Below are 26,593 nucleotides of genomic sequence, written 5' to 3' on the forward strand. Positions count from 1 at the left end.
TCCTTCCGCGTATACTCGCTAGTATTGTAGTAATGCAACTATTATAAGTAGCTCCTTATAATAGATATCGTAGTTCTGTTCCGCGGGTAATATCTTTCTCGAGTAATAGGCTACCGGGTGTCGTTTCCCGTTATGCTCCTATATAAGGCATACTCCTATAGCCCTATCCGACGCGTCTGTTTCTATCTAGACTGCCTTACTCCTATCGAATAATCGTAGCGTTAGCGTAGAAACGCATTGCTTCTTTAGCTACCTAAACGCTTCGTCTTCCTTCGTACTCTAGTTCTATTTCTTGTCTTTCTTTATAAGCTCCGTAAGGGGTGCCGCTATCTTAGAGTAGCCCTCGATGAATTTTCTATTATAGTTAGCTAATCCTAGGAATGATTGTACGTCTTTAACGTATATAGGCGTTAGCTATTCCTGTATTGACTTAGTTTTTTCTAGATCGATCCTGATTCCTATAGTACTAATAATAAATCCTAGGAATTTGACTTCCTTCTTATAGAATTCGCATTTCTTAGGTACAGTCTTAAATCCTACTTAAGTAAATCGTTTAAAGACGTCCTATACTATTCGTATATAGTCCGCGAGAGCTCCCTTAGTATAGACTAAGATATCGTCTATATATGCGATAACGTATACGTCTAGAAGGTCTCGGAGGACTTCGTTTATAAGGTCTTAATATAACGCTAGGGCATTTGTAAGTCCTATAGGTATAACTAAGAATTCGTAAAGCCTATATCTTGTTCGGAATGCTATTATCTATTCGTATCTAGCTGCTATACGTATTGCGTAAAACGTATCGCGTAGGTTAATCTTCGTATACTAGTCTAATCTAGTTAATCGGTCTTGCATTTCTTCGATGTTCGGTAGTAGGTACCGATTCTTAATTATAATGTCGTTAAGTCGTCTAAAGTCGACTACTAGCCGTCCTTCGTCTAATCCGGCTTTCGGAACGAATATTACTAGTAAGGCTGCCGAGGATATCGACTTCCGTATCTAGCCTTTTTCTAATTTCTCTTTTAGCTACTTGTCTAGGGTTTTAAGCTCTTTCTTAGATATTGCGTATAAGGGTCCCTATAGAGGCTCTTTCCTAGGCTGTAAGTATATCTTATAATCCTATAGTTAGTATTTAGGTAAGGCTGCCTTGCCTCTCTCCTCTTTAAAGAGTCGCTTCTACTTACTATACTCTTTAGGAATGTCTAGGTCCGAGATTCTAGTTTTATTCTTCGATAGCGTATAACTTCTATCCTTCCCGTAATTATTATTATAACCCTCCTAACCTAACGGTAGTATCGATCCGGGTTGAATACGGTTCTCCGTAATTCCTATCGACGTAAACGTCTTACGAGTCGTTCTACGTTTGTTAATCTTATCTGCCTACGAACGCTGCCGCTATATAGGTTGAATGCCGATTATATAGTCGCATTCCTTAAATGTAAGTACTCCTCTTCTCTAGTCTACAACTAGGTTATGCTTTCTTAACTAAGGTATACCTAGTACAATGTTATAACTAGCTATATTAGTAATATCTAAGACAATCTCCTCGTAGTGCTATTAGATAACTAGTAGTAACGGTATCGTTTCTCGTTCTATACTAGGTAGCGGTAACCTATCTACTACTATAAGTTTATACGCTCCTTCTCTTCTGCTTCGGGTTACGATCCCTCGGCTTTTAACGAATAATTCGGAGGCAAAGTTCCCGCTCGCTCCGGAATCTATTAATGCACTCGTCGGGTGCCCGTTAACGATAACTTTTATACGGAAGACTACTATTAATGCTTAAGCGCTTTCGGTATTAAGGAACTCTCTTAGAACGCTCTAATCTAGAGAGTTAGTCCGTTTCCCGACTAATTAGTAGCCTAACGTTGTTCTAACTAGTTACGGATCCGTAGTCCTACCGTTCGTGCTTCTTCGGTATATAATTTTTCCTCGAGGGTATCGTTATATATATCCCGTCCCTACGCTGCTATAGCCTTTTAGTATTGCTAATTTAATCGCTAGACCGTCTAACGTATATCTTAAGTAATAATCGTCCTTTCGTTAGATAGGACGTATCTATAGGGCGTAATTATACTTCCTATCGGTACTCGCTCCGTAATAAAGTTATAGTACGTATAGTCTATAGGTATCCGAGGGTAATTCTAGAATTTTGCCCGTAAGCTTATCTAGAAATAATTAAATTAGATAGGATCGACCTTCCGTTATCTATTAACCTTTAGAAACATTTCCTCGTATTTGCGTACTAGATATAAGGCGATTGTTCGCGCTGCTATAGGTATATCTATTGTAAACGTAAGGATCGTATCGTCGTTAATCCCGAATTCGTCTTTACTTTCTTTATTCGTAGTTTCTTCCTCGGTATCTAAACTTCCTTCTAAATCTTCTTACTATTCCTCCTCTTGCTAAGGGGACTCCGGTACTTCTAGGATAGCTCCTAACTCCTCCCTAGGAGGGAATAAAGCTTCTAGATCTCGGTTTTCTTTATCGTCGGTATCTAAGCAAGATTTATTAATCGTTTCTTCTTCTAACTAGGATTTCGTATCTTCTCGTACGAGTCGCTTAATCTAAGGGAAGAATCCTGCTTCTACTTTAGTAGAATAATGAATTTAGTATTAGTCGTCGTAACAGAATCTCTAGTAAAGGGTTCTATATATAGGTTCTTGTCGTCGTACTATTATACAGATTTGTCGTAGCTCTTTCTTTACGACCTCTACGTAGGTCCTCGGCGCGTTATTAATAGAGTATAGCTCTACTACTATTCGGTAGCCTTCTCTACCCGAGTCCTTTCGTTATATTATATTAAACTGTTCGCGTCGTACTATATTCTTGCCGCGGCAGTTCCGTACTATATAGCCTTCCTTACTATACGTATAGTAAGTTAATCTTCCTACTTTCTTAGGCGAACTCTTGCCTTTTCTTCCTTTAATTGCTCGACCCTTCTAGGTAGCGTCTAGCTCTATTAGTTGCGCACTATAGTAGTTGTTCCCCTTTAGTTTATCGTAGATACTATAGTTTTGTCTATTATCGTATCTAGGAGTATAACTAGCTTTTCTAGAAGTCTTAGAATCGTAACGTCGTTCTAAAGCTCGTTCGTAGAGCCTATCGTCGAGATCGATCGTAACCTTAACTAATGTTCCTATATTATCTATTTTTCTACCGTCGTATATAAGCTCGTCTTTAACGTTATCCTTAAGACCTCGCCGATATATTGTTATAAGAGCTTCGTCGTCCTAATCCGTAAGTTAGGCGTATTCCTAAAATTTAGCGGCATAATCGGTATATAACCTTTTCTAAGTTAAGTGTTAGATAACCCTAACTGCGGTAGCAACTTCGTTAGAAGATCTAAAGACCTTCTTTATCGTACGCTTAAGATTTTCGTAGCTTGCGAAGATTCTATCCGAATTGTCGGTCCCGTTGCTATCTAGATAGGTCTTAAGAAATAGTTTAACCTAATACTAAGCCCTGCCTCGTATAAACGTCGTTGCGAAGACTAGCTTTAAGTTATCTTAAACCTAGTTAAATATAAAATACATATCTATCTAGCTAACCTAGGTATCGAACTTGTCTCGGTCGCCGTAATAAAAGTCTAGCTTTCCGATCTTAAGAGAATCGTTTCTAGTATAGGTTCCTAGTGTATTGCTAGCACTAGAGGTAGTACGTCGAGTACTGCCTATCTCGCTAGGGGCGGGAGTTCCCCTTCCGACTTATAATAAGGCACTTATCCTAAGAGCGTTTAAAGTGTTACGGTTACTCGCGACAGATCGTTAAGTAACTTCTTATTACGTATAAGCCGAGGCTTCTTTAGAGAGGCTAATACAAGCGGAAAGTAGAGATAGAATAATTAGTATAAAGGTAATTCTAATTAGTAAGTAGGTAATATAAGTTAAACGCCTCGAGCTATAAGGGCATTCCGGCGTTCCTAAATACAAAGGAGATATCTTGTCTATAGTCGTAAGCGACGTAAGCGACGCTATCGCTTTCGACCGCTCCTATCGCTCCTAGTAAGATAGAGCAATAGCTTAGCCTACTAGTCTTAGCGTCGCTCTAAGATTATATAAGGACTCTAACTAATTAGATTCGTAATACTATAGATGCTAGTTACAAACGATATTCTTAGAACTAGGAAATATCTCTTAACAAGCTAGCATTAAAGCCTCTTTACGGTTAGTACCGATAACAATTAGCATAGCGCAACTAGCGGCTTTAAAGGCTTGTTTAATAGATATAAGAAGTTATATAAAATCGGCCTTGTTAGGCTTCGGACGGACAAGGCTAATACCGAGCTTAATCGTGTCGTTTAACGGTCTAGTAGCGACTATGTCTAATAACTCGAGGTTGTATAGGTTAGTCGAATACGTAGTATCTAGAATAAGCGTATATAGTGTCCGCTTAAAGGCTTTAATTAAGACTAGATAAAGAGCTACTATAGATTTAATAGCGCTATTAGGTCTAGTTTAAATATCCTTATAGATATCGTATTCTTCGAGCAATTTAACTATCCGCTCGGCCTAATTAGCTTCTCGTCGTACGTTAAGGTTTCGAAGCTAAGAGATATTATATAGGTTTTATAGTTTAATAATAACACTACGGCCTCGGAAATAGGCTATTATCTTAGAGGTTAGTATTCGTACGGACTAAAGCCGTTCTAATTACTCGAGGAAGTTAGCCGTTCTTAAGCGGCTTCTATAGACAGTAAGGCTAACAACGTCGTTAGGTCTATAATTATAGTAACAGTAAGCTTCTTTACTCGAATAGCGGATAGTCTAGCTACTAGAAGGGTTAGAAGGGTCGATAGCAACGGCGTAGAAGTAGAACTAAAACCCTATCTTCTTAGTTGTTATTTTCCTTCGAGTCGTATTCTACGTCCTTTTATTAGGCTAACTAAAGCACCTACAGATATAGAGATAGCGATATTTGATACCTTTACTATTCTTCCGCGGCTTCTACTCCTTAAACTCGTATCCCTTTACCTTTCTAAACTCTTCCTATATATACTTCTTAAGCGCTATATACGATATAAAGTCGACTTCGCGAGGCATTAGCCTACGGGGGAGCGCTTTCTTCGAGAATAGGTGCTTCTACGGCCTTAGAGAGACTAATCGATATTTAGGTAGAGACACACGCTCGCGCGGTAGCGATAGTAAGCGCGAGCGGCCTCGAATACGTATCTCCGAGATAAATTAAACCTTTTCCTACGACTCGACAACTACCGCCGAGAGCGCGCCTTCTACCTCTATTTCTACCTCTTCCTACGACTTAACAACTACCGCCGAAGGCGCGCCTTCTACCTCTATTTCTACCTCTTCCTACGACTTAATAACTACCGCCGCCGAAGGCGCGCCTTCTACCGCCGCTACCGCCGCCTCGTTACTACTACCGCCGGCGATAACATTATCGAGAAACTCGTCGTACGATAGAGATTCAGCTATTTTCGATAGATACTAGTAATCTACTACAAAAGGGGGAAGAAATGCGAATTTTAGGTCTACGGTAGAATTCGAGGCGCGACTTCCTAGGTAACGCGCTCCGCGCCTGTTAACAACACCAACCAAGAATAGATATAATATATAATAGGTGGAAACAGCACGTAATCTCATTCAGCGCGATTCTACATTAGTATATCCACTGGGGCTCGGGCGGGCAGCTGGGGCTCGGTATAAGTGCCAGGGCGCTTTCTTGATGAACCTCTTTTGAACATTGATGGAGGCTCTCAGGGACAGGAGTCCACACTGTTCGCATCCTCGACTCATTTGCATTGAGAAGAAATGACACGCGACCTTCCGCCATCGATAGCGCCCGAGCATGTGAATCGCTGCTGAAATGCTGACACCTCGGCAGAGAGGAAGCGGAGATCTTTCTATCCAACATCCAGCATCAACGGGCAGAACATTCGTATAGTCTTATACGAACCTTCTCAATGGGAATAGCTTTACCGCTTCCGTGAGGCATCAAAATATCGTAAGAGTCTTCCATTTTCCGGTTGCGTTGAGTCCCTCCGGTTACCAACCAACAGTGTCAATCAAGATGGCCTCTCAAGGACCTATTTCCACAGCCTTGACCGATCTGCTAGGCGTAAAGCATCCGATCATGCTTGCCGGAATGGACCAAGTTGCAGGACCGGAGCTGGCAGCCGCTGTCACAGCAGCTGGAGGCTTTGGCACTGTTGGCGGAGCCCGCTACACACCGAAAATGCTTCGAGAAATGCTGGCAGAACTGAAGTCAGAATTGAAGAAACGAGGCTGTGAGAACGCACCTTTCGGCGTCGATATCCTCCTGCCGCAAGTCGGTGGCTCGGCAAGGAAAACGAATTATGACTATACTCATGGCCACCTCGACGAGTTATTGGATATCATCATTGACAGTGGCGCGAGGCTTTTCGTTTCTGCTGTTGGTGTGCCGCCGAAATCAGCTATTGAAAAGCTTCATAAAGCCAATGTGCTTGTTATGAATATGATTGGGCATCCAAAACATGTGCATAAGGCTTGCGCAGCTGGCGTTGACATGATATGTGCACAAGGTGGTGAGGCTGGTGGGCATACAGGAGATATTCCTTCGATGGTTTTGATTCCAGCCTGTGCGGATATCTGTAAGCAATACAACTCTCCGTTGACTGGTCAGCCAGTCGTTCTTGTTGGGGCGGGTGGCATCAACGATGGTCGAAGTGTAGCTGCTGCTTTGACCCTGGGTGCTAGTGGTGTTTGGGTAGGCACTCGATTCATTCCCAGTGTGGAGAGTAAGGCACCGGAAAACTGGAAGAAGCAGTATGTCGTTCGAGTTCACCTGTCAGAGCCTCTTGAGCTGACCATCGCAGGGTCATTGATGCAGGCTATGATTCTCTGGTGAAACTCACCATCTGGTCTGGACGACCACTTCGTGCTCTCCGAAACCCATATCTCGATGATTGGGAGACGAATCGACAAGCCGAGATAAAGGACTTGACCTCTAGAGGTATTGTCCCACTCGTCCATGAGCTTGACAAGTTGCACGAGACTGGGAAGCTCACGGATGAGATTGAGGATGCAGCGGCTTTGAGGTGAGTCTAGCACAATCAGATGCAGCAATCCAAGTACTGATGCGTTCTGTGCAGACCGGCTGGTATAGTAGTTGGCTCCGTCAACAAAGCAGGGCAGACTGCCGCTGAGATTGTTTCCGAAATGGTAGAAGAAACAGTTCGTGCTCTCGGGCAGGCAGCGAAAACTACAAATAAATCATCAAAATTGTAGATGCTCTATGGATGTAGGCGTGGCGTCAAAGCATGCACAAAAGGGCTGATGATGTGGACATTGTACCCTGTCTCGCGTTCTGAAGGGGGAGCAAAATGAATGGCTGTTCTAGGTTGCTGGCTAGTAATCATTGCAGAATCAGCCTACCAGCTGAGCCAAGTCTCTTTGGGAAGGTTTGACGGTCTTTCCTAAGTTTGATTGTGAAATTTAGATGTATTTTATCAAAGGACTGTCCCAGAAAGGAGTGGCATGCATTCATTCTGAACATAATAGAAAGCATTCAGGGTATCCACGAACCGCGTAACAGGCGTTTTGTATTCTCCCCCAGGAAGTACAGTGGCCAAATCTTCCAATAGCCAAGTTCGATAAATGGGTTGACCAGGAATGTGAACGAGTAGCTCATGAATAGCAAAACCCACAGCAGTCTCAAGATTCTCTCTAGGAATCGAGCCGAGCCAAGCCGTCGAGAAACCATCGTGATGAATCTTTCCACTATAGTGACCTCGAGCAAGATGCCTATGGGTTGTATCCAGAAAAACGTAGCGATGCTCAACATAAGCTCCCAAGGCCCATAGACTGCTGCAGATCTAGGCTCTGGCGGAACGAGTCCCATATGAGTAATTCCGCTCAATGTGAAGGCGCTGACACAGATGCAAGCATATCTTGCTAAGCCGCCTCTTTTCAGCCGCAGCTTTGTCGCAAGCCATCGACCCGGCTCACTAATAGCATGCCGCATCTGCTGATGCCACCAGCGTCCCCACAGGCCTCTCAGTCCATCGTCCAGAACAGCAGAGAAGGGACCGAAATGAGGACGTGGCCATGTATGAGGTGACCAACGTGCATTTGGAGAGGCAGCGATGAAGCTGGCAACAACTGGCAAAAGGTGTTGAGGAAACCACATCAACATCAACAGGCTGTAGAGATACATGGCGAGGACCCAGGGTCGGAGAATTGCTCTGGGCAAGGCTTGTTGGATGATGTCCACCATCAATGACATAGGTTCACCATCAGTTCCGTACGGTAGTAGCAGCGACTGTCCAGGCCTCGAGAAGAAGTCATCGTGAGCCTTAAGCTGGAGGGCCAACGGCATGGTGATTACGACCGTGGGCACGAGCAGATACAGAATGCCTTTGATGAAGGCCACCCTAGATCTAGAGACATATGGCCGAGACACGTTGGCGTCATGAGATGCCAAACCGATCTCCCAGCTTGTCAGAGGTCGATTGCCGAGCAAAGCAAAGACCCATTGAAGTCGCGGCCAGAGATTGGAAGGATATGGTTCTTTGACGACATTGCCCAGATCCTGCCTGTGCTCGTTCGCCTCGCTTTGAAGGTCAATCACCAGTCTTCTGAAGTCTTTCCTAGGATCCTTGAATACCAGGAAGAAGAAGCTCCACCATACCGTATCAACACTGATGACGTCTACACCTCTCATCGCAATCCAAGCATGAATGGTCGAGCCAAGGATGACCGGCATTGCAAGGATCGCGAGACCATTATGAGAGATAATAGATGGCGGGACCAGGAGGCATATCGGAAGCAGGAGCTGAGGGACGAAGTACGAAATGCTTTGTGGTCCAGGGACGATGGTGTTTACGAGCTCCAGATAGGCTGGGAAGAAGGAGGTCTGAAAAGCGTGCCAGCTGCTGAACGAGAACATCGACCTAGCTGTAAGCCCTGGATCCGATGTTTGCCCGTGGATTTGATCAGTCTAGCGGTATGATCAAGATGATTCTTCTCGTATCGTCCGACGTCCATGACGCTGACGGTCTGACTCCACGAACGCTGTTTCCGGCATCCGGCAGCAAGGTCTCCAGACGATGCCGAGCAGAATCATCCGTACAATAAATTCAATCCTTCAAGCGCATCAGGGCCAGCAAAGACATGTTTTGTCACTCAAAATTTTCCAATGAGGTCTATCGAGCACGCGATGTGATCACGGCTTCCTTGGCCGAGTCTCCTCCGCGTCACGCGAAGTCGCGGAGTCAGTCGCATTGTACTCCTACCGCATTCCTCTGTAATATGATCTCGAATGCCCAGCATTCCATTGCCATGCGCCGGCTCCCACCTTGCTTCGGTCCGAATGTACATATTACCACGCCCGTACCATGGGCGACACTGATCCCCTGAACCACACTCTTCCTCGCGACGAGCACCATCTGCCACGTCCAAGTCCAAGCTATAAGCCTGCGTATTCAGCTCCCGTAGTATATTCGAGAGACTTCGCCTATGAAGATAACGGCCCGATTGTAATACTCCCGACAAGGCGCATGGCAGGCGGAAATATCACAAGTGCCAGCGCGAAGACATTCGCCGAGTACGTCCTCGACCCCCATTCCTGAAGCTGTAGGCGCATAGAAGCAAGAACATTAAAGGCGAGCTAGAATGAGGAAAAGACACAAAAGCTAAGAATATGCATAAAAGGCTACTCTCCGGGCCAACAGTAGACATATACGTAGGCCCCTCAAAGCGCCACTGGAGCATACACCAGAACCTCCTCTGCCACCACTCGTCCTACTTCGAACTGGAGTTCCTACAGCGTGAAGTACCCATGAAAGACGGCAGACAGCACCTAGAACTCCTCGATGATGATCCAGCGGGCTTCGAATTGCTCGTAAAATGGCTCTATCAAGGTGTGCTCGCACCCGCTTCCGCAATCCCTTCAGACACAGAGAAGTACGAATACGCAGTAGCATGTCATAAACTCTGGCTGCTATGCGAAAAATTCGAAATGATACGTCTCAAGAATCTGGCCATGGATGTATATCGAAGATGTCTTTACGAGTCGCGACTGGTTCCAGATGCCGACGAGATCAATGACATCTATAGACGCAGTCCTTTGGGAAGTCCGTTTCGAGCTCTTGTGATCAATATCGCTGCGAGACAGATTATGGATCCTGATGTTGAGCGCGATTTGGACGCGTATCGAGACTGTTTTGAAGGGAATCCTGATTTTGCTATTGAGTTGATCTCTGCGATTCGAAAGCTGTCTGGAGGGGTTTTATTTGATGATCCTACGCATGGTGATGCTTGTGCTTATCATGATCATAATGATACGACCGGCTGTCCGATGCAGGGGAAGGGAAAGACGCGGGTGAAGAAGGCAGATGGAGAAGAAAAAGAAGGTACGGCACGATTTGACTATGAAGTTACCGCGCGCTCATGATTGCAAGGTTCGAATAGCGCTGGAGAGGAGCGAATGTCGCTTGAATTGGTAGAATTGTCTGCTGAGAAACGCACGCCGAGAAAGTTGCGAGCTTCGGAAATGAATGCTGGACAGCGAACGCCTCAGAGCCAGTTTCACAAGCTGAATGGCTTTGGATCTAGGGTGATGCCAATTCGAGCAGGGTCATTGGACTCCAAAAAACTTGGATCTATCGATTATGGGCCGGCTGCTACGGTCCTGCAAACGCCCAAAGACTCATATACTCCTAACCCTGACCAGCTGTCGCCATTACATACGAGGAGCGCCGAGCGATATTTCAGAGCTACTGGGAATGAAAGTGAATCGACGGTGAAGGCTGGTGCGCCTAAGCACACTCGCGACAGGAACGAAATATCAAGGCCAGATCATTCGTCAACACTGACAGAATCTACCATCTCATCTCGAAAGCGCAAGCGTACACCCCGCAAACTCCGAGAGAAACCGCCCACCACTGTGCCCACATCTGGAGGCAGCAGCAGAGCAGACAGTGTGATCAGCGGACCAAGGAAATTGAGGGTCAACAGCATGGTGAGGAGACTAGAAAGCAATGGAAGATAGAATTCGTATCCACCGGCCGTGAGCCTTGAACCATTCGTGAGTAAATAATTTACAAGCAGCATGGGCAACTCAAAAGCGGCCTCCCAACCTTTTCGGCCTTGTCATGTCAGGCCTTTCCTCTCTCGAACGCCGGAACGCCGTGCCATGCAGTTCATGCGTGGATTTGATATGCAACTGATGGGTCGTCGACTGTGAGGTCGCGATGAGGTGAGGTCAAGATCATGCCTCGACCTCAGCCTTAGCGCCCTCGGTAGCCTCAGCTGGCTGCTCTTGCTCAGCAACGTCCTTCTTGTCGTCCGGCTTCTCCTCAGCTTGCTTCTCTTGCTCAGCAACATCCTTCTTGTCGTCTTTGACGTCCGGCTTCTCCTCAGCCTCGTCATTCTTGGCATCGCGGTATGGACTGCGGCTACGCGAACGGCTAGCACTACGAGACTCATTCCTACCACGGCGGCCACCATCGCGATCACGGCCTCGTCCACGCTGGGACTTTTGGAACTTGTCGCGGCGTTCGCGCCAGTTGTCTCCACCCATGTCGTCATCGTCATCGTAGTCGCGCTTACGCTTGTAGTTGCTGTTGAAGCTGCCACGACGATCGCGTCCACCACGGTATGAGCCCTTGCGTGTTGGAGACTTTGGCTTGACCTTGCCCTCGAGGATGGCTTGAGATTTCATGTCAACGTATGCTTGCTTGCTCATAATCTCGAGTTCTTTGTCGTTGAACTTGGGCTTCTCTTCCATCTCCAAGAATTGCTTGGCAGAATCCTCGTCAGAGAATTCGACGAAGACTGAGCCCTTGAAAGTCTTGTCCTCGTGGCGACGAAGGCGGACGCTGACCGCTCCGTATGGCTGGAAGAACCTGTGGGAGAGTGTTAGCTAATGCGAGAGTAAAAGGACCGCAGGCTAGGCTCACTCTTCGATGTCGAAGGCGGTAGTGCGGTTCTCTTCACCGAAGCCCTTGGCATAGATGCTGTTCTTCATGCTCTTAGTGGTGAGAAGTTCCTGGTTCCGGTGAACATCAAGAGTGAACTTCTTGTCGAGAGGCTCCTTGCGGTAGACCTCATCCTTGTCGTTGACCTCCAGGAAATCGCTGCCCTTGACAGCTTCGACGATAGCGCTGAACGGCTGGAAGTGACGCATGCGCTTGAAGTTGTGGATGGTCTTGAGTGGAAATGGCTTGTTCTCTGGACCGCCAGTCTCTTCGAGCAGGAACTTGTCGATTGGCAAATTGGAGTCGGAGAAGTAGAACTCAACCTGGCGACGGATCTCTTGGGCGTCGCTCGACTCCTCTTCGCGAGTGAAGTTGGTTCTCACATTGTTGCGTCGGTCGTTGTGTCGATCGTTGTGGTATCCTCCGCCGCGCCCACCGCGGCTACCACGTCCACGCCAGTCTCGTCCGCCTCGTCCACCTCTGCGATCTCTGTCGTTGCGATCGCGTCTGCCATAGCGGTCATTTGAGCGATCGCGTTTTCCACCACGCCTATCGCGACCAAACTCATCTTGCTCGCCACGGTCGTCGGTGTTGGATGGCTTTTCGCTCTTGGACTCAACGGCCTTATCGTCGCCTGCGCCGTTGGTAGCCTTCTCTTCAGTAGTGTTCTTATCAGTGCCGTTGGTCTCGGTTGGCTTGACAGCCTCAGTGGGCTGCTCGGTAGCAGCGTCGGCCATTGCGCCTGTGGTTGTGTATGTGCGATTTCAGTTGTGTGGAATAGGTTGAGTAGCGCTATGTCTTATGGGAGTACTTGCGATCCAGATTGAGTCAAGAAGGATGTCTGGTGAGGAAGAGGAATGAGCAATAGTGAGGTTGTGTTCGATGTCGAGGTGGTTGGCGAGCGGTCAGATTTTAAAATTCTCTGAAGCTCACTCGACGAGCTTAACCATGCCATGCATGCGCTAACCCCGCTATTGCATTCAAATGCCTATTGTGCATGTGAGGCTTGGCGGCGCACAATAGCAGAAATGAGGGCGACAATGGGCATGTACAACGAAAAACAGCTATCAATTGCTACTGCAATCACTTCAAGTGACTCGTATTGTCTTCACTCGATGATGGATAGAGCTGTGACTCGAGTGAGTCTTCATATCTGCATGCCAAGATTTGAGGTGTCTCGGCTGCGAAAGTCATGGCTGGAAGACGGCGTGTCAGAAGCAACGCCCGAGAGGTCCGCAACTTTGGTAGAGAGCACTCGTATGGATGGACCATCACCGACCAATGCCTGTATCATAGGCTCTCGTTGAAATGCCTCGCACGAAGCGCATACATGGGCTCAAGCGACCTGTAAGATCAAAATGTGCTAAAATAACCTTCGTTGAGTTCTAATGAAGACGCAGAAATTGCGGCAGGACTGGTCGAAATGGAATCTCTACAATCTGTCAAGAGTGACGACGCCTCCAGCAGCCAACAAGACATTCTTCCAGCAGAAATGGACCGCCAAGTCTATGCTACGATCGTACCACAATCCCTTCGTCCGGGAAGGCACATGGACGCGAATGTTCGACAGACGATTACCCGCGGTCGTGCCCATGGATCATCGATACCTGGCTGCACATGATGGATCAGAAATGGCAAGTGGTCGTGGTGGGGGTTTGGACAAAGATCCGCGGGATGAAAAAGACAGAAATAGGAGAATAGAGAAGACACCATATATGCACATGACATTCTGGCCCCTGGAGAGACGGTTAGATTCGTGCATATTCAGGGCACTATTTGCCAGTAGTGTGTCGCAAGCACGGCAGTTTGTGGTCCATGGCTTTGTGAAGGTCAATGGCAAGAAGATGATTTATCCTGGATATCAGATGAATCCAGGTGACATGTTCCAGGTGGATACTGAGAGAGTCCTGTTTGCGACTGGCGCAAGAAAAACCAAGAAGGATAGCACCTTGTCGGAACAGGCTCTGAGAAGGCGCGCGGAGACTCGAGAGGTACTCAGAGAGGAGGCAGCGGTGAAGAAAGCCACGGGCAAGACAGCAGAGAGGAGTAGCAAGTCGGAAGTGGCAGAGGCAGCAGATGAGAGCAAGGCCGGCGCCGCCACGATAGAGGCTGCTGCAAAAGATGAGCTGGACACAGGTGCAGCCGGGCAGGCATACAGCAAAGAGCTCAAGGCTCTAGTAAGGCGAGCCAAGACCATCTTAGAGGATTCGAAACAGTCGTTATCAGGAAAGCGACTGAAGGAGCTCCGCAGCTTTACCAAAGAAGTCAAAGCCACATTCGCTAAGCTGAAGGGAATGGAGGAGGAACAAGCAGAAGAATCGGTCGAGAGCTTTGAATCAGCGCTTTCGGAGATTCTGGCCAAAGTGCCTCAAGAGTCCCTTCCAAAAGCAGAACGAAGCCCGGTTGAAACAACATCTTCAAATCCGCAAGCACAGTCCGGCAAGGAGGACGCATATAGGGCGCGGAAAGACGCAGAGCTCTTGGCTGCTGCACTGGAGCGGGCACGGGCGAATCCAATCGATGTCTCCAAACCATACGCCACGCCCTGGGAGCCTCGAGAATTCATGAGCCCGTTCGCCTTCATTCCACGATACCTGGAGGTGAACCAGAATATTTGTTCGGCAGTATACCTGCGGCATCCAGTCGCGAGGCCTGGATTGGCAGAAGTGCCCACACCTTTCCATCACGAGACTATGGCGCTTGGATTCAATTGGTACCTGCGGCGGCGATAGTATAATTGCCTAGAGGTGGATGGCGCACACGGAGCAAAGGCCCAGTTTGTATCATACATGCCGCATTTACAGCCCGGTGAAGGCTACATGCACAAAGAAGAGATTCCCAGTACGTCCTCAATTTGCATGAGTCCAAGGCTCTCTGATCCCGGCCCAAATCTCCAATCGTAGCCGAACACATCCAGGCAAAGCATGCTTTTTGCACTCCCCATCCAGCAGCTCAAAAGTAAACCTCATCAACAACGTAGGCACCAACTTCGCCAGGAACTGCGACCATCTGAGCTCTTATCCCAGGCTAGACATCTTTCGCTTGTATCCACGTTGTCTTATGAAGCAACATCAGAGTTAGGCAAGACGCCTGAGCAAAGGCTGCTTTTCCATAGATTGTCGGGAAGGGAGGAGCCACATGTAACGCAGGGCAGACGATGTGCAAGATTCGGTAGACTCAGACCGATCCCGTACTGTGAACATCAGCCAAAGTGCCTCTGGCCTAGAGAAACGCCGAACCGAAGCCCAGGTCACAGTCGAGAGCCAGGAACCCAAATCACCCACTTCCAAGGAGAATGTTGCAGTTCGCATGTATGCCCGTGCAGCTCCACGATAAAATCGACTCGTGGTGAGGGTGCAGGTCATATTTTTCCTCTATTGCTATCGTGGGTATATCAAAACACAATTTTCTCCGAATATGGCTTGCAAGACGATCCTCTCGCAGATTTAGATCCCGCTAAATTGATCACCTTGACCGTGGTCTACGTTTCGCCATAAATGTGCGTTGCCCCTTCTGACATTCCACTGTCTCCTGAAATCTCTCTCCTCTTTTTCTTTGCGTAGCCGAACCGCCTTCTTCCTTTCCCAGACCGCGCGTATCACACGTTTTGTTTGCGCCTGACCTTCTTCGAAATTCGCTCGAGCCAGATTGACCACTTTGTCGATCTGCTCAGGCGTGTAGACGAAATTCCAGGTGCTCATGAATTCGGATGTCACAGGATCTACGCCAGGCACTTTCTCGTTCTTGAGGAATGGGAAGTAGATGAGAGCTATCCCAGCGTCTGGATCGCGAATGTGGTGGTCGTCCGATGCGTCGTGCTTGAGCCGTCGTGTTGGTGGGTCTTCCATGTACTCGCTTCGTTCTTGTGTTGTTCCGACCCAGACTGTGCAATGTCCGAGATCTTCCATGTTGGAAGTTTGGCCACCCTGAATGGATTTCAAGGTCTGGTCGGCATGGGCTACTGTCGCGGCTTCGGCGAGTTGCATATCCTCACTGATCTCTTCACTCGACTCTCCCGCTGGAGGCCAACCAGCCCCCATTGGCCATCCTTTGATCCCTCGTTGTCGAACATATCCATCGACGACTTTGATCCAGTTGTCCGTTTTGACGTCTGCCGAAGCGTCAAAGGCGATGACAACGTCTACATTGCGTCCTGGACGCAGCAAAGGGTAGATTGGTAGATTATTTGACATGCCGGCGTCCATCAGCTGGAGATGTGAGGATGTATGAATATCTTCTGGCGTCGATTCTGGGAGTTGATCACGAAGACCTAAAGTGTAGTTGGGAATCACGGCAGGGTCGACAGGATGTACTTTTACGAGGTCCTCATCTTTCTGTGATAGGATGGAGTCCAGCATGGCCCAGCCAGCTGCTTTGATCACTGGGCGAACCTCCTTGTAGTAATGCGAGAGCGTGGCACAGAAGGCGCTTCCCCATATGCCGAGCATCAGGGGCACTCTAAGTTCAGGCAATGCAAGGCCATTCTCGCGCCAGACAGTGCGACCGCCTTCGAACTTGCGCCCCATTGCCCACGTTGGAATTCCAGATTTGAGCTCCTCGCAGAAGAATTCATAGGGTGTCCATTCAAACCACTGAAACCAGTCGTAATGCTTTGCACTGAATCGCGCTTCTTTTGCCATGTTGCGAAAGTCCTCGGGTGGGTCGGGTATCTCATGGCGCACTGCCGTGTATATTGGTAGTGGCTGCATACCGTCGTCGAGGTAATATCGCTGGTTCGACACTTTCAGATCATAGTCGCTCACTGTCAACTCTCCTCGTGGTACCATGAGCCTTGCGGCAAGGAGCAATCCATATACGTCCACGAGGCCAAAATCCGAATCCGGGACTCCCTTCAGCTTTTCAACGAAGCCACTCAGGAGGAACTTGTTGGTCGGTGCTTGGTTCAAGAGACTCAAAGCAGCAGGTGGAAAGGCGATGTGAACGCCGATCCGGTCTTTGAGGTGATCGATCATCTTCTGATGGCTCAGATTACCAATCGACGAGTAGTAGAGCGACTGCAACCAGCAACTGCCGCTGACTCCAGCAGTATACGTTGCGCAGTCGAACAGGCCGGATTCGTATGTTGAAAGATACGAGGACGTCCCTGCTACCAGCGCTCGTAGACCTCCTCCAGAACCACAAATAGCTATCGTGGGCACATCGTCCGGATGAACATCCTTCTCTGCGACTTCGAGATACTGAGCAAGAGCTTTCGCAGTCTGTGTCTTCCTTTTCTTCAGGAAAGCTTGCTCTGATAGACATAGCTGATCCGAGACACGAACTCGCGCGTCCCAGAGGATTTCAGGGTTGATCTGAGGGTCGTTTGCTTCTTGCCAGATTTCCCAACTCAGAGACCAAGGTGCCATTGAAAGCTCACTCTGCAGCTTGTTGAGGAGGCCTGGAAGAGCTTTTGCCCAAGTCGGCACAAATATGCTTGTTAACCGCTCGCCCCATGAGGGCAGAACATCCTGCGTGAGACTCCCGGTAACACGATCGATGGACCTTGTCGCCTGCTGCCAAGCAGAAGTTGCTGTGGCAGCCAAATCGCCTTCTATATCGAATACAGAGTGGCCGTTGGCTCTTGGCGGAGGCGGCTCATCACCTTTTAAGGACTCGTTTGACGGGTTCGTCTCTTTAGCACGCGCCTCTGAGGCTCTTCGAAAACGAGCGGATAGTCGGGCATCGGAATCTGTGTCGACACTTCCTTCGTCGTGGGCATCAACGGAAATGCTGTCTGACAGCACAGGCTTCCGGCCCAGCCATAGACGATATCCAATGAGAAGTGATGATGCGCCGCCAAAGCTGTAGGCTATGTTTCGATATCTGCTATATCGGAACGAGCTGGCGACGCGCTGCATGGTGTTGCGAGATGTCTGGCATATCAGCACTCCAATTGACCAACTGGCGGGCAAAAAGGAAGACCAAGAAACGGGCGAAGTCGAAGGAAAAGTGCCTTTGAGAGTGGAGAAGGCGTTTTCAATCAGGTAAATGCGTTGATGAGGCCAACGCGCTAAAGTTAAGTAGAAAGCAAGGATCAGGAGTTCAAAGTTTTGCTGCGTGCAAATTCTGGCGTCATGAAAGGTCATGCTCATTATTCGACGCCCACAAATCGCCCGATGCGGCATCGACGGCGACCTTCAGAGTTATGCGGATGCTGACGAACAATTGGTGCAGACTGTAGACCTCTCGATCTTGCATTGCTGCTCTCACCAGACAAACGTGCCGTGCCACAGTGTCCTTCCTCGATCTTTGAGCAACCGCGATCTGCTTCCATAGAATAGTCCGGTCGGCTCGTCTCGGCTCGGCTCGGCTCGGCGCGCTGCACCGGAGTCCGAGCTCATGGCTCGAGCCTCGAGGACGGACATTATTGGCGACATTCCAAGTCCAGGACCTTGACACCTTCACAACACCAACAATCTCACTCTCTATACTTCGCAGAGATACCTGATGTAGGAACTGCTCAGTGCTACAAGAGGTGTAAAGGCTGTAGAGCCACGCTGGTTGACCTGTAAATGGCACTCGTCGTGTGCTGAAGCGGAGGCAGCAAGTCAACATGGTCGCCCAAAGACATCCTGCCTTCGCGGAGGAGTCCGCTGAAGTGGAGGTCCTGTACGCCAGCTTGGAGAAGATGAAGTCTGTGTCGAAGAAGATCCAAAGCTCCATGACGCGCCTCAATGAAACCGGCAGGACGGTGCAAGACGCGATCGGGCCCATCTATGGTAACACCCAACGACTCCAAGCTCAGAACACGAACATCGATAAGATTCTGCAGGCAATAGAGAAAGTGAAACAGCCACTGGATATGCGCAACAGGGAGGAACGCATCTTGCGAAGTCGACCGGATAAGGTTGGTTTGACGGAGTACATTGCCAGCATGGATCGCACGAACCAGGCATTGAAAGAGCTGCAGAAAACGAATTTGCGATCGAATCAAGTCGCAATATCAGAACTCAGTGGACTACTTGCTGTCGGCTCCGGGAATCTCGAGGGCGTGTTTCGGGATATGCTTAGGCAGGATTCTCAACCAATAGAGCCTCTTAAACAGATCACCCAAGCACAGGACTTTCCGCGGATAGCATCTGCGAAGTCAGCGCAGCTTCGGACGATCAACTTGAATGTGGCTGGGTTCGTGTCAAAAGCAGCGGTTGCAGGCGGCGGAGACCTTACTCTGGCTGGAAAGGCGTATGCACACGAGCGGGGACAGTACATGTCTCTGTCTCTGCAGAATCTCGCCACTGCATCCATATCAACGGCTCGCAAAGTCACTGCAGATGCTGTCTACAAGCCCGGCAGCTGTGCTATCACCACTTATGCGACTGGAATCCAAGGCATGATTGTGGCGGAATACGATAACATCTGCAGCATATTTCAGCGCGATGAATGGGCCTCTGTCTTGCAGGCGACCTGCTCAGAGACACTACGAGCTTTCCAGTCCACGCTTCGAGATCTTGACGCTCATGTACGAAATCATCTGATCACGGACTGTTATCTTGCATATGAGATTATCGACGTGGTCACAAACACATCGCTCAGCATCGAGAAATCGACCAACGACCTTAAGCAATCTTTCTATGATGCGTTGAAGCCTGTACGAGAGACGGCCAAATCATCACTGTCAACACTGATACAGGACGTCAAGACCAAAGTCAGCCAGATGTTGCAGCTCCCGCCTGATGCAGCAGCCTTGCCCATTTCTGCAGACGTCATGGCCAGATTACAGCTAATGACTGGCTATCTGGCACCTTTGAGCAGTATCATGCGCAGCGTAGGCGACGGAGGCTGGAACAATCCTCTCAATGCAAACTCCGCCCAAACCGTACCTACATTGAAGTCGTTTGATGTCGGAGCAGATGGCAAACAGCTCTTCGCACACTACAGCACCGACACTATCGAAGCTCTCCTGTCCTCGCTGGACGCGAAAGCGAGGGCAGCGCAGAAGAGCAAGAGTCACTGCGGCGTCTTCCTCGCCAACAATATTGCCGTCGTTGAGCGCATGATACGTGGCTCGGAACTCCAAAGCCTGCTCGGCTCTGCGCAACCGAAGGTGGACGGGTGGAAGAAGAAAGCAACGCAAATGTACCTAGACGTGTGGAAGGAGCCGTCTGGGTTCCTGCTGGACGTTCAGTACACGTCGAAACAGCCTCGTCCGCCTTCGACAGGTGCAGCTGTCGACTCTGCGGCTATACTGAAGTCATTATCCAGCAAAGACAAGGATGCCATCAAGGAGAAGTTCAAAAACTTCAATGTATCCTTCGACGACTGCGTACAGAGACACAAAAGCTTCAAGATGGAGGCAGAGGTGCGGCGACAGCTCGGTAGAGATGTGCAGATGTTCATCGAGCCGCTCTATGCTCGATTCTGGGAGAGATATCATGAGGTTGACAAGGGTAAAGGCAAGTACGTCAAGTACGACAAGAGCCAGCTGAGCGGGATACTAGCCGGGCTCAATTGAGGGTTGGGCGTGCGGTCCACTGAGAAGTTTGCTTGCTGTGTAGGAATGATACCCAGGTCTCTGTATGATAGCATTGGTAGATATCGAGATGTCAGATCTGAGAAAGGTCGATACTCCAGATCGCTCGCACTCGCACTCATGGGAATGGACTAGCTTCCTGAATTTACGGGCATGTGATTGGAGAGGTGCTGCCACGGAGGCTTGCGGCAGCCTTGCCGATTCGTCGATAGCGCGGCGAGCTTCATTTCCCATGTTGCAAGGCTAGGAGTCTCTCATCTCACCACGGCACAGCGCAGCGCAGCGCAGCAAGCTTTCAGATGGTGTGAGGTACTCACAGCAGCAAGTAGGCGCCTTATCCTTAGGACGCAAAGCCTTCAGCGTGGGAAGATATATGCATGGTGATGTGTGGTGGACATTGAGTTCTGTCGAAGGCCAATGCCGATGCAGATTGAATTGCGAAAGCTTGGCCGCGGATGTACGTGAAACGCGTGTGACAACGCTGACACTGCAGGCATGATTGCTCTCGTATGTACATTCACTTGTTGGACAAAGCTTCCACAGCCTTGCGGAATGCTGTCCTGCTGGCACGTGAGATGGAGTGACCGCTCGGCACAATGATGATGTTGATGAGTTGACGCGCTCAATGCAACCACGCTGTCCTCGTTTTTCCGTGAGTACAGACGCGTGCGGCGGGCGGTAGGAGCTTCCCCAAGCGAAGTAGCTTGTGTGCAGGGAGGTCAAGCAGGTACCAGGCGGCGGATGTTGTACGACAGAAAGCCCACTGCGAGGCGAGGTGAGGCGTCTGCGAGGCACAGCGGCGTGTGTCTCCAGGCGGATGGAATCTGCGTGCCTCGATCGCCTGCGGAGTCGTGAAAAGTGCTGTTCGCCGAGAGTTTGTGAGGCTCAATCATTCAATGTGCTGCGGAGACGGCAAGATTTGCACGGAACGGGCACAGGCCAAGCCTTTGCAGCCCGGCGAGAAACCCCTGCGAACCCCTAAACCTGGCTCAGCGCAGCACGGCGTGCTCTTCTCAGTCTTCTGCTGCACCTCCCTTTTAGGCCTCACCCAGCGCCAGCGGCAGCAAGCAGGCTCTCCGACCAGCATCTCGGCGACTGACGACGTCGCATTCTTACTCCCTCCCCTACGTTTTAATACTTCTTGTCCCTCTTTGCCAGTCCCTTGAGCCGCGGCGCCGTCGTGAACGAGTGGAACGACACGCGGCATCTCAGTCGCATTGAAGCCAGCAGAATTTCCCTGTACGCCCACCATCCCCTTCCCTTCCCTCCCCGTCCCTACTCCAACTCCATCTACCGCGCCTACTGCGCCTCCTGCGCCAATACCTCCATCTCGCAGCTGCCGCGACTGACACCTGCAATTGCTCTAGCGCAGCATCACCACAGAAGGCACTCCACGCTCCTCGACCAACACAACAACCCGGACGCTCTCGCCATGGGTAAGCCAACTCCTCCCTCCTCCATCATCACATACACTCCCATCACCTCTCCCAATCGCACGCCCGTCGGCGGCATCGCACACGTCTCGTCCGAGCACGCGCCGCCGCACGGAACACCACAGCAGCACCATGTCCGTCTCTACCAGGGCGAGCAGCAAGAGCAAGAGCGGCAGCACCATCACCGGCCACGACCACAGCAGCAGCAGTCCCCATCCGCTGGCGACGGGCACTGCGGCGCTCGCTCGGGTCGTCTCTCACGACCGCGCAGAACTTACCCTCAAGGACTTGGGCGTGCCGGGCACTGACTCCAAACTCACAGCAACCCCCAACGGTCAGATAGCTGCGCCGAACCGCACATCTCCTCAGCCGCCTTCGGCATTACCCAATGGCAAGCCTGCCTCTCCCCTAGTATCATCAAGCAACGCCATGTTTAACGAAGGCACCACAGCGCCGCAGACGGTGTCCTCCAAAGATCCCAAGGCCGCGGCGCAAGCGGCCACCGACATGAGGAACATTGTGCGCAGGAAGCTCACAGGATACGTTGGCTTCGCGAATCTGCCCAATCAATGGCACCGCAAGAGCGTGCGAAAAGGCTTCAACTTCAACGTTATGGTCGTTGGTAAGAATTTCACAAGGACGTGCGCACACGAGCACGCGCGCTGACCACGCCATAGGTGAATCTGGCCTTGGAAAGTCGACTCTCGTGAACACTCTCTTCAACACCTCTCTGTACCCACCGAAGGAGCGCAAGCAGCCGTCGCTCGACTTCGCGCCAAAGACGGTCAGCATACAGTCTATTTCAGCAGACATCGAAGAGAATGGTGTGCGCCTGCGCTTGACTGTCGTCGACACGCCCGGCTTTGGTGATTTTGTCAACAACGATGACTCGTGGAGACCAATCGTCGAGAACATTGAGCAGCGCTTTGATGCCTACCTCGACGCGGAGAACAAGGTCAACCGCATGAACATCGTGGACAACCGCGTCCATGCCTGCGTGTATTTCATTCAGCCAACCGGCCACTCATTGAAGCCTTTGGACGTCGAGGTCATGCGCAGATTGCATACCAAGGTCAACCTAATCCCGGTCATCGCCAAGTCGGACACACTTACAGACGAGGAGATTGCGGCCTTCAAGCAGCGTGTAAGTAGCGGTAACTTGCGATGCACTGTAAAGATGGCTAACGAGAAGACAGATCTTGGCCGATATCCACCATCACAACATCCACATCTTCGAGGGCCCACGATACGAGCTCGATGATGAGGAGACCATCGCGGAGAACAACGAGATCATGTCCAAGGTCCCGTTTGCGGTTGTTGGTGCCAACACCGAGGTCTCGACGCCAGAGGGTCGCAAGGTCCGTGGCCGTCGTTACCCATGGGGTGTCATCGAGGTCGACAACGAGGAGCACTGTGACTTCGTCAAGCTGCGACAGATGCTCATCCGGACCCACATGGAAGATCTCAAGGAACACACCAACAACTTCCTGTACGAGAACTACCGATCTGACAAGCTCACTGCAATGGGTGTTGCACAGGACCCAAGCGTCTTCAAGGAGGTCAACCCAGCAGTCAAGCAGGAGGAAGAGCGCTCACTTCATGAGCAGAAGCTCGCCAAGATGGAGCTCGAGATGAAGATGGTCTTCCAGCAGAAGGTGCAAGAAAAGGAGAGCAAGCTGAAGCAAAGTGAAGAAGAGCTCTACGCCAGACATCGCGAGATGAAGGAGCAACTCGACCGCCAGAGACAAGAGCTCGAAGAGAAGAAGGCACGAATCGAAAGCGGTCGGCCGATCGAGGAGAAGGGCCGCAAGAAGGGCGGCTTTTCACTCCGAGGCTAAAAGAGCCACGCCGTTGGCTTTGGCTGTGTTTTGAGCATGGTGTTTCTGTGATGGGCTTGGCATTGGCAAAGCAGGCGCGGGTTGTTGTCAGAGGTAAGCACTTTTTAGTGCTCAACTTCTAAACGCTCACAACGCCGGCGTTGCGGTCATCAAGCGGGCTGAGATCGTACGGTTGGCGTCGCGAGCGGAGAGACCTTTTTAATGTCACTAATCTATATCGCCACTGCAACTACCTCATCTGCTTGGAAGAAGCCGGCCACAAAGAACACACCAAATCGACTCACTGTCATCACCATCGCCTCGGCAGCGATGACCTGGTGTGTGGCCGAGACACAGGTCGACAAGGACGGATGACAGAAGGAAAGTTACTTGCTGCAGGATGAGGCCTCTTTATGTTGTGATACCACAGCGACTTGTTTCTTGTTTGATATTATAGCCTGGCTGACCTGACCTGACTGTGTTTCCTTGTGTTGGACTCCTCAAGATAGCAACGGTATTAGTAGCGGACACAGTTGCAACTTATTCCATCTCTTTCTCCATGTATCTTACCATTTTCCTGCTTATGGCTTCTTAGCGTTGTGTTACTACCCGACACAAACCCACTTTCCCGCAGTCACCAGATGAAGTAGAACTCGAACAGCGAGACTTCCCACAAATAAGAGAACCTCACGAATCCTCACCAGAACTCGAAAAAGTCGACCAGCAGTCCTCACGACGAAGATGAAGACGGCGAAAACGAAGACAATGCCTCCAGCATCTTCTCAGAACCCCACGTGGAAGCTCCACCCAGTCTCCACCAACCCAGCACCCAAGACTCAGCAGTCCTCTCCCGCACCACTACCTCTCAAAGAATCTCGCGAACCCAAACCGCAGCCTCAACCGCTATATCTCGAATCAGGTCCCGAGCTCCACGTCCAAATTTCACCTATTCCTTAACTCACGAGAAACCTTCTGTCTCTGTAGCCGTGGAATTCGATTCTCTACAAGATCTTTATAGACTAATGACCTGGACCTGGAGAAAGAAGGTGATTTGATGACTTCTGTTGTAGGTTCACGGCTATGGGAGCGAGAAACATTCGCTTCCTCAGTATTACTCCTCCTGCTGTCCGACAGATACATATCTAAAAGGAATTTGATGATTGGCCACCCTCGGATTCTCACTCTTCCTTGTAGGGGTTTGGGATTGGAGTAGTAGCTGTAGGATTCGAACAGTTCCTCCTGGTTTGGAGGTCCAAGCCGTCTTCAGGCTTGGCTACGCGTATACAACAGAGCTGTAGGAATTATTGAAGTATCCTCATTATCGTGGCTCGAGGTGATGGGCTAGCGGCCTGTTAAGCTTTAAGCCGTGTACAAAATCATACCTTATTAGCTTACCGAGGTCTTAGGGCAATTCACAGCGCGATCGCACGACGCGACGGAACAGCCACAAGTTTGCAGTTCCCAAATTTCTAAATCGTCTTCAGATCAGAATTACCAAATATGAAAGCTGATGCCCGGAGAAGGAGGACAACTTGGAACAAAATCCCTTAGCCACGGAGCCGACCATTTTGCCGCTTGAAGCAGATGTCTGGCATCCTTGGACTCCTCTGCAGCGTTTTGTGGTCCATCTCGTCGAGCTTTTGCTCAGACTATGCAGTGGACAGTAGCAGTCAAGGCGCCTGTACAGTTGCACGAGATGTTCCACTACGGATGCTAGCGATAGGAGACAGTATCACAGCTGGTTGGGGAGATCCAGAGCAAAACAGCTATCGCCTGCCTTTATGGAATCGTTTGGAGGCCGACTGCAAGGAGCGCCCGATCTTCTTCATTGGCAAGTGTTTCTCTGCTCGTAGTTTGCTCGCAACATCTGACGGAAAACAGGTACACGAGACTCTGGGTCGATGAGCGACAATCTTCACGAAGGATATCCAGGCTACTCGGCAGCAAAGCTTGCAACTGATATCGAGTACGACCTGTACGTCAGCCTCTATCTGAAGCCTAATGTGGTCTTCATCCATGCTGGGACCAACGATTGCGATGACATCCTTCCTCAGCCGAAGTCTGCAGAAGCTGCGGCTTCAAATGTCGGCAAGCTCATAGACATGGTCGTGCATGCCGTTCCAAATGTGACTGTCTTGGTCGCGCAAATCATCACGTCCGACGTTCCCGGCAAGGAATTCATGCCCATGATCAATCGTGGGATTCGCGAAGTCGTAGCCGCTAGAGCGGATGCTGGGTTCAAAGTCATGACTGTCGATATGAGCCGTATTGGTGTCGACGGAACAGATCTGGCGGACGGATTGCATCCCAACCCGCAGGGATATCGAAAGATGGCGAATCTGTGGTTCGAAGTGATGCAGGTCGCGAGCGGCAGGGGCTGGATCACGCCGCCAGCAGAAGTGACATTTGCGAAGTCCAGACGATCGGTGCGAGATTCGATGAGACGGGTAGTCGAGCAGAGATGATTGTGCCCTCCCAAGAAGCTTCATGCACACGTGTTTCTCGCAGCGCAGCACACCGAGTATGGCATTGAGATAGATCGGGCCAGGCGATCAAGGAGACGACATACATGTGGGTTGGAGGAAGACGAAGTGCGGCAGAAGAGATGTCATATGTCATGGTCGGCTAAGCTTCGGAAGCTGATTCACGTGCCGACGCCGATGTGCCGGTACCGTGCAAGGATGTTCTGCTGCGTGCCTGCCTATCTCGGCGGCTCGGGCATTGAGATTTGTTGAAGTGAGCAGTCTCTCGGCCTCGCCCTCGCCCGCAGCCTGACGTGGCTTGACTGCTTGCTTGCTCCAGCGATGGATGGATACCGTCTTTCCCGTTGCCCAATTGCGTCTTTGTCACTTCCACCTCATCCATCTACCTATCTCTGTACCACGCGTGGCCATCTCGTTTGCCTTCCCTTCTTGCCCGAAGTCACCCTTTATCGCATGCCCTGCCCTCTCTTGGC

At 50.0% G+C, this 26,593-nt stretch overlaps 13 protein-coding genes across 13 annotated transcripts; 8 read left to right on the plus strand and 5 right to left on the minus strand.

Moving 5' to 3' along the window:
* Window positions 1-5,515: 5,515 nt before the first annotated feature.
* MYCFIDRAFT_172374 (uncharacterized protein) lies at window positions 5,516-5,893 on the minus strand (the record flags this gene model as incomplete). Its single annotated transcript, XM_007925671.1, has 6 exons — window positions 5,516-5,535; window positions 5,586-5,595; window positions 5,630-5,688; window positions 5,722-5,748; window positions 5,776-5,833; window positions 5,870-5,893. The coding sequence occupies 6 exons, from the start codon at window positions 5,891-5,893 to the stop codon at window positions 5,516-5,518; spliced, it is 198 nt and encodes a 65-aa protein (XP_007923862.1).
* Window positions 5,894-6,027: 134 nt separating this feature from the next.
* Window positions 6,028-6,444, plus strand: MYCFIDRAFT_19067 (uncharacterized protein; the record flags this gene model as incomplete). The annotated part of the gene is made up of 1 exon (XM_007924131.1): window positions 6,028-6,444. A coding segment is annotated over one exon (417 nt), but the record flags the coding sequence as incomplete, so codon positions are not given.
* A 9-nt stretch (window positions 6,445-6,453) lies between these two features.
* Window positions 6,454-7,226, plus strand: MYCFIDRAFT_30222 (uncharacterized protein; the record flags this gene model as incomplete). The annotated part of the gene is made up of 3 exons (XM_007924180.1): window positions 6,454-6,764; window positions 6,815-7,036; window positions 7,091-7,226. The coding sequence occupies 3 exons, from the start codon at window positions 6,454-6,456 to the stop codon at window positions 7,224-7,226; spliced, it is 669 nt and encodes a 222-aa protein (XP_007922371.1).
* A 1,088-nt stretch (window positions 7,227-8,314) lies between these two features.
* On the plus strand, window positions 8,315-9,087 carry MYCFIDRAFT_210575 (uncharacterized protein). Its single transcript, XM_007925672.1, has one exon. The coding sequence runs from the start codon at window positions 8,410-8,412 to the stop codon at window positions 8,947-8,949; it is 540 nt and encodes a 179-aa protein (XP_007923863.1). The 5' UTR covers window positions 8,315-8,409; the 3' UTR covers window positions 8,950-9,087.
* Window positions 9,088-9,093: 6 nt separating this feature from the next.
* On the minus strand, window positions 9,094-9,582 carry MYCFIDRAFT_172377 (uncharacterized protein; the record flags this gene model as incomplete). Its single annotated transcript, XM_007925673.1, has 5 exons — window positions 9,094-9,121; window positions 9,154-9,352; window positions 9,383-9,413; window positions 9,449-9,481; window positions 9,517-9,582. 5 exons carry the CDS (start codon window positions 9,580-9,582, stop codon window positions 9,094-9,096), a joined length of 357 nt encoding a protein of 118 aa, XP_007923864.1.
* On the plus strand, window positions 9,572-11,021 carry MYCFIDRAFT_210576 (uncharacterized protein). Its single transcript, XM_007925674.1, has one exon. It carries the CDS (start codon window positions 9,640-9,642, stop codon window positions 10,390-10,392), a length of 753 nt encoding a protein of 250 aa, XP_007923865.1. The 5' UTR covers window positions 9,572-9,639; the 3' UTR covers window positions 10,393-11,021.
* A 442-nt stretch (window positions 11,022-11,463) lies between these two features.
* On the minus strand, window positions 11,464-12,315 carry MYCFIDRAFT_119251 (uncharacterized protein; the record flags this gene model as incomplete). The annotated part of the gene is made up of 2 exons (XM_007925675.1): window positions 11,464-11,845; window positions 11,900-12,315. Coding segments are annotated over 2 exons (798 nt in total), but the record flags the coding sequence as incomplete, so codon positions are not given.
* Window positions 12,316-12,957: 642 nt separating this feature from the next.
* On the plus strand, window positions 12,958-14,649 carry MYCFIDRAFT_214339 (uncharacterized protein; the record flags this gene model as incomplete). Its single annotated transcript, XM_007925676.1, has 3 exons — window positions 12,958-13,056; window positions 13,214-13,264; window positions 13,318-14,649. The coding sequence occupies 3 exons, from the start codon at window positions 12,958-12,960 to the stop codon at window positions 14,647-14,649; spliced, it is 1,482 nt and encodes a 493-aa protein (XP_007923867.1).
* A 21-nt stretch (window positions 14,650-14,670) lies between these two features.
* On the minus strand, window positions 14,671-17,838 carry MYCFIDRAFT_56329 (uncharacterized protein). Its single transcript, XM_007924417.1, has one exon. It carries the CDS (start codon window positions 17,773-17,775, stop codon window positions 15,364-15,366), a length of 2,412 nt encoding a protein of 803 aa, XP_007922608.1. The 5' UTR covers window positions 17,776-17,838; the 3' UTR covers window positions 14,671-15,363.
* A 632-nt stretch (window positions 17,839-18,470) lies between these two features.
* Window positions 18,471-20,488, plus strand: MYCFIDRAFT_162298 (uncharacterized protein; the record flags this gene model as incomplete). Its single annotated transcript, XM_007925677.1, has 1 exon — window positions 18,471-20,488. One exon carries the CDS (start codon window positions 18,471-18,473, stop codon window positions 20,367-20,369), a length of 1,899 nt encoding a protein of 632 aa, XP_007923868.1. The 3' UTR covers window positions 20,370-20,488.
* Window positions 20,489-21,417: 929 nt separating this feature from the next.
* MYCFIDRAFT_56325 (uncharacterized protein) lies at window positions 21,418-24,174 on the plus strand. Its single transcript, XM_007924416.1, has 6 exons — window positions 21,418-21,626; window positions 21,755-21,823; window positions 22,143-22,211; window positions 22,272-22,442; window positions 22,498-22,964; window positions 23,017-24,174. The coding sequence occupies exons 2-6, from the start codon at window positions 21,820-21,822 to the stop codon at window positions 23,656-23,658; spliced, it is 1,353 nt and encodes a 450-aa protein (XP_007922607.1). The 5' UTR covers window positions 21,418-21,626; window positions 21,755-21,819; the 3' UTR covers window positions 23,659-24,174.
* Window positions 23,394-25,265, minus strand: MYCFIDRAFT_206908 (uncharacterized protein; the record flags this gene model as incomplete). The annotated part of the gene is made up of 16 exons (XM_007925678.1): window positions 23,394-23,852; window positions 23,883-23,937; window positions 23,973-24,070; window positions 24,105-24,136; window positions 24,178-24,224; window positions 24,254-24,289; window positions 24,329-24,343; window positions 24,372-24,501; window positions 24,539-24,564; window positions 24,600-24,636; window positions 24,665-24,779; window positions 24,820-24,898; window positions 24,926-24,978; window positions 25,054-25,106; window positions 25,133-25,168; window positions 25,193-25,265. 16 exons carry the CDS (start codon window positions 25,263-25,265, stop codon window positions 23,808-23,810), a joined length of 930 nt encoding a protein of 309 aa, XP_007923869.1. The 3' UTR covers window positions 23,394-23,807.
* On the plus strand, window positions 25,222-26,102 carry MYCFIDRAFT_132195 (carbohydrate esterase family 3 protein; the record flags this gene model as incomplete). The annotated part of the gene is made up of 2 exons (XM_007925679.1): window positions 25,222-25,474; window positions 25,528-26,102. 2 exons carry the CDS (start codon window positions 25,222-25,224, stop codon window positions 26,100-26,102), a joined length of 828 nt encoding a protein of 275 aa, XP_007923870.1.
* Between the last annotated feature and the right edge of the window lie 491 nt (window positions 26,103-26,593).

The sequence above is a fragment of the Pseudocercospora fijiensis genome (genome assembly GCF_000340215.1).
Source record: "Pseudocercospora fijiensis CIRAD86 unplaced genomic scaffold MYCFIscaffold_2, whole genome shotgun sequence".
Lineage (NCBI taxonomy): Eukaryota > Fungi > Ascomycota > Dothideomycetes > Mycosphaerellales > Mycosphaerellaceae > Pseudocercospora > Pseudocercospora fijiensis.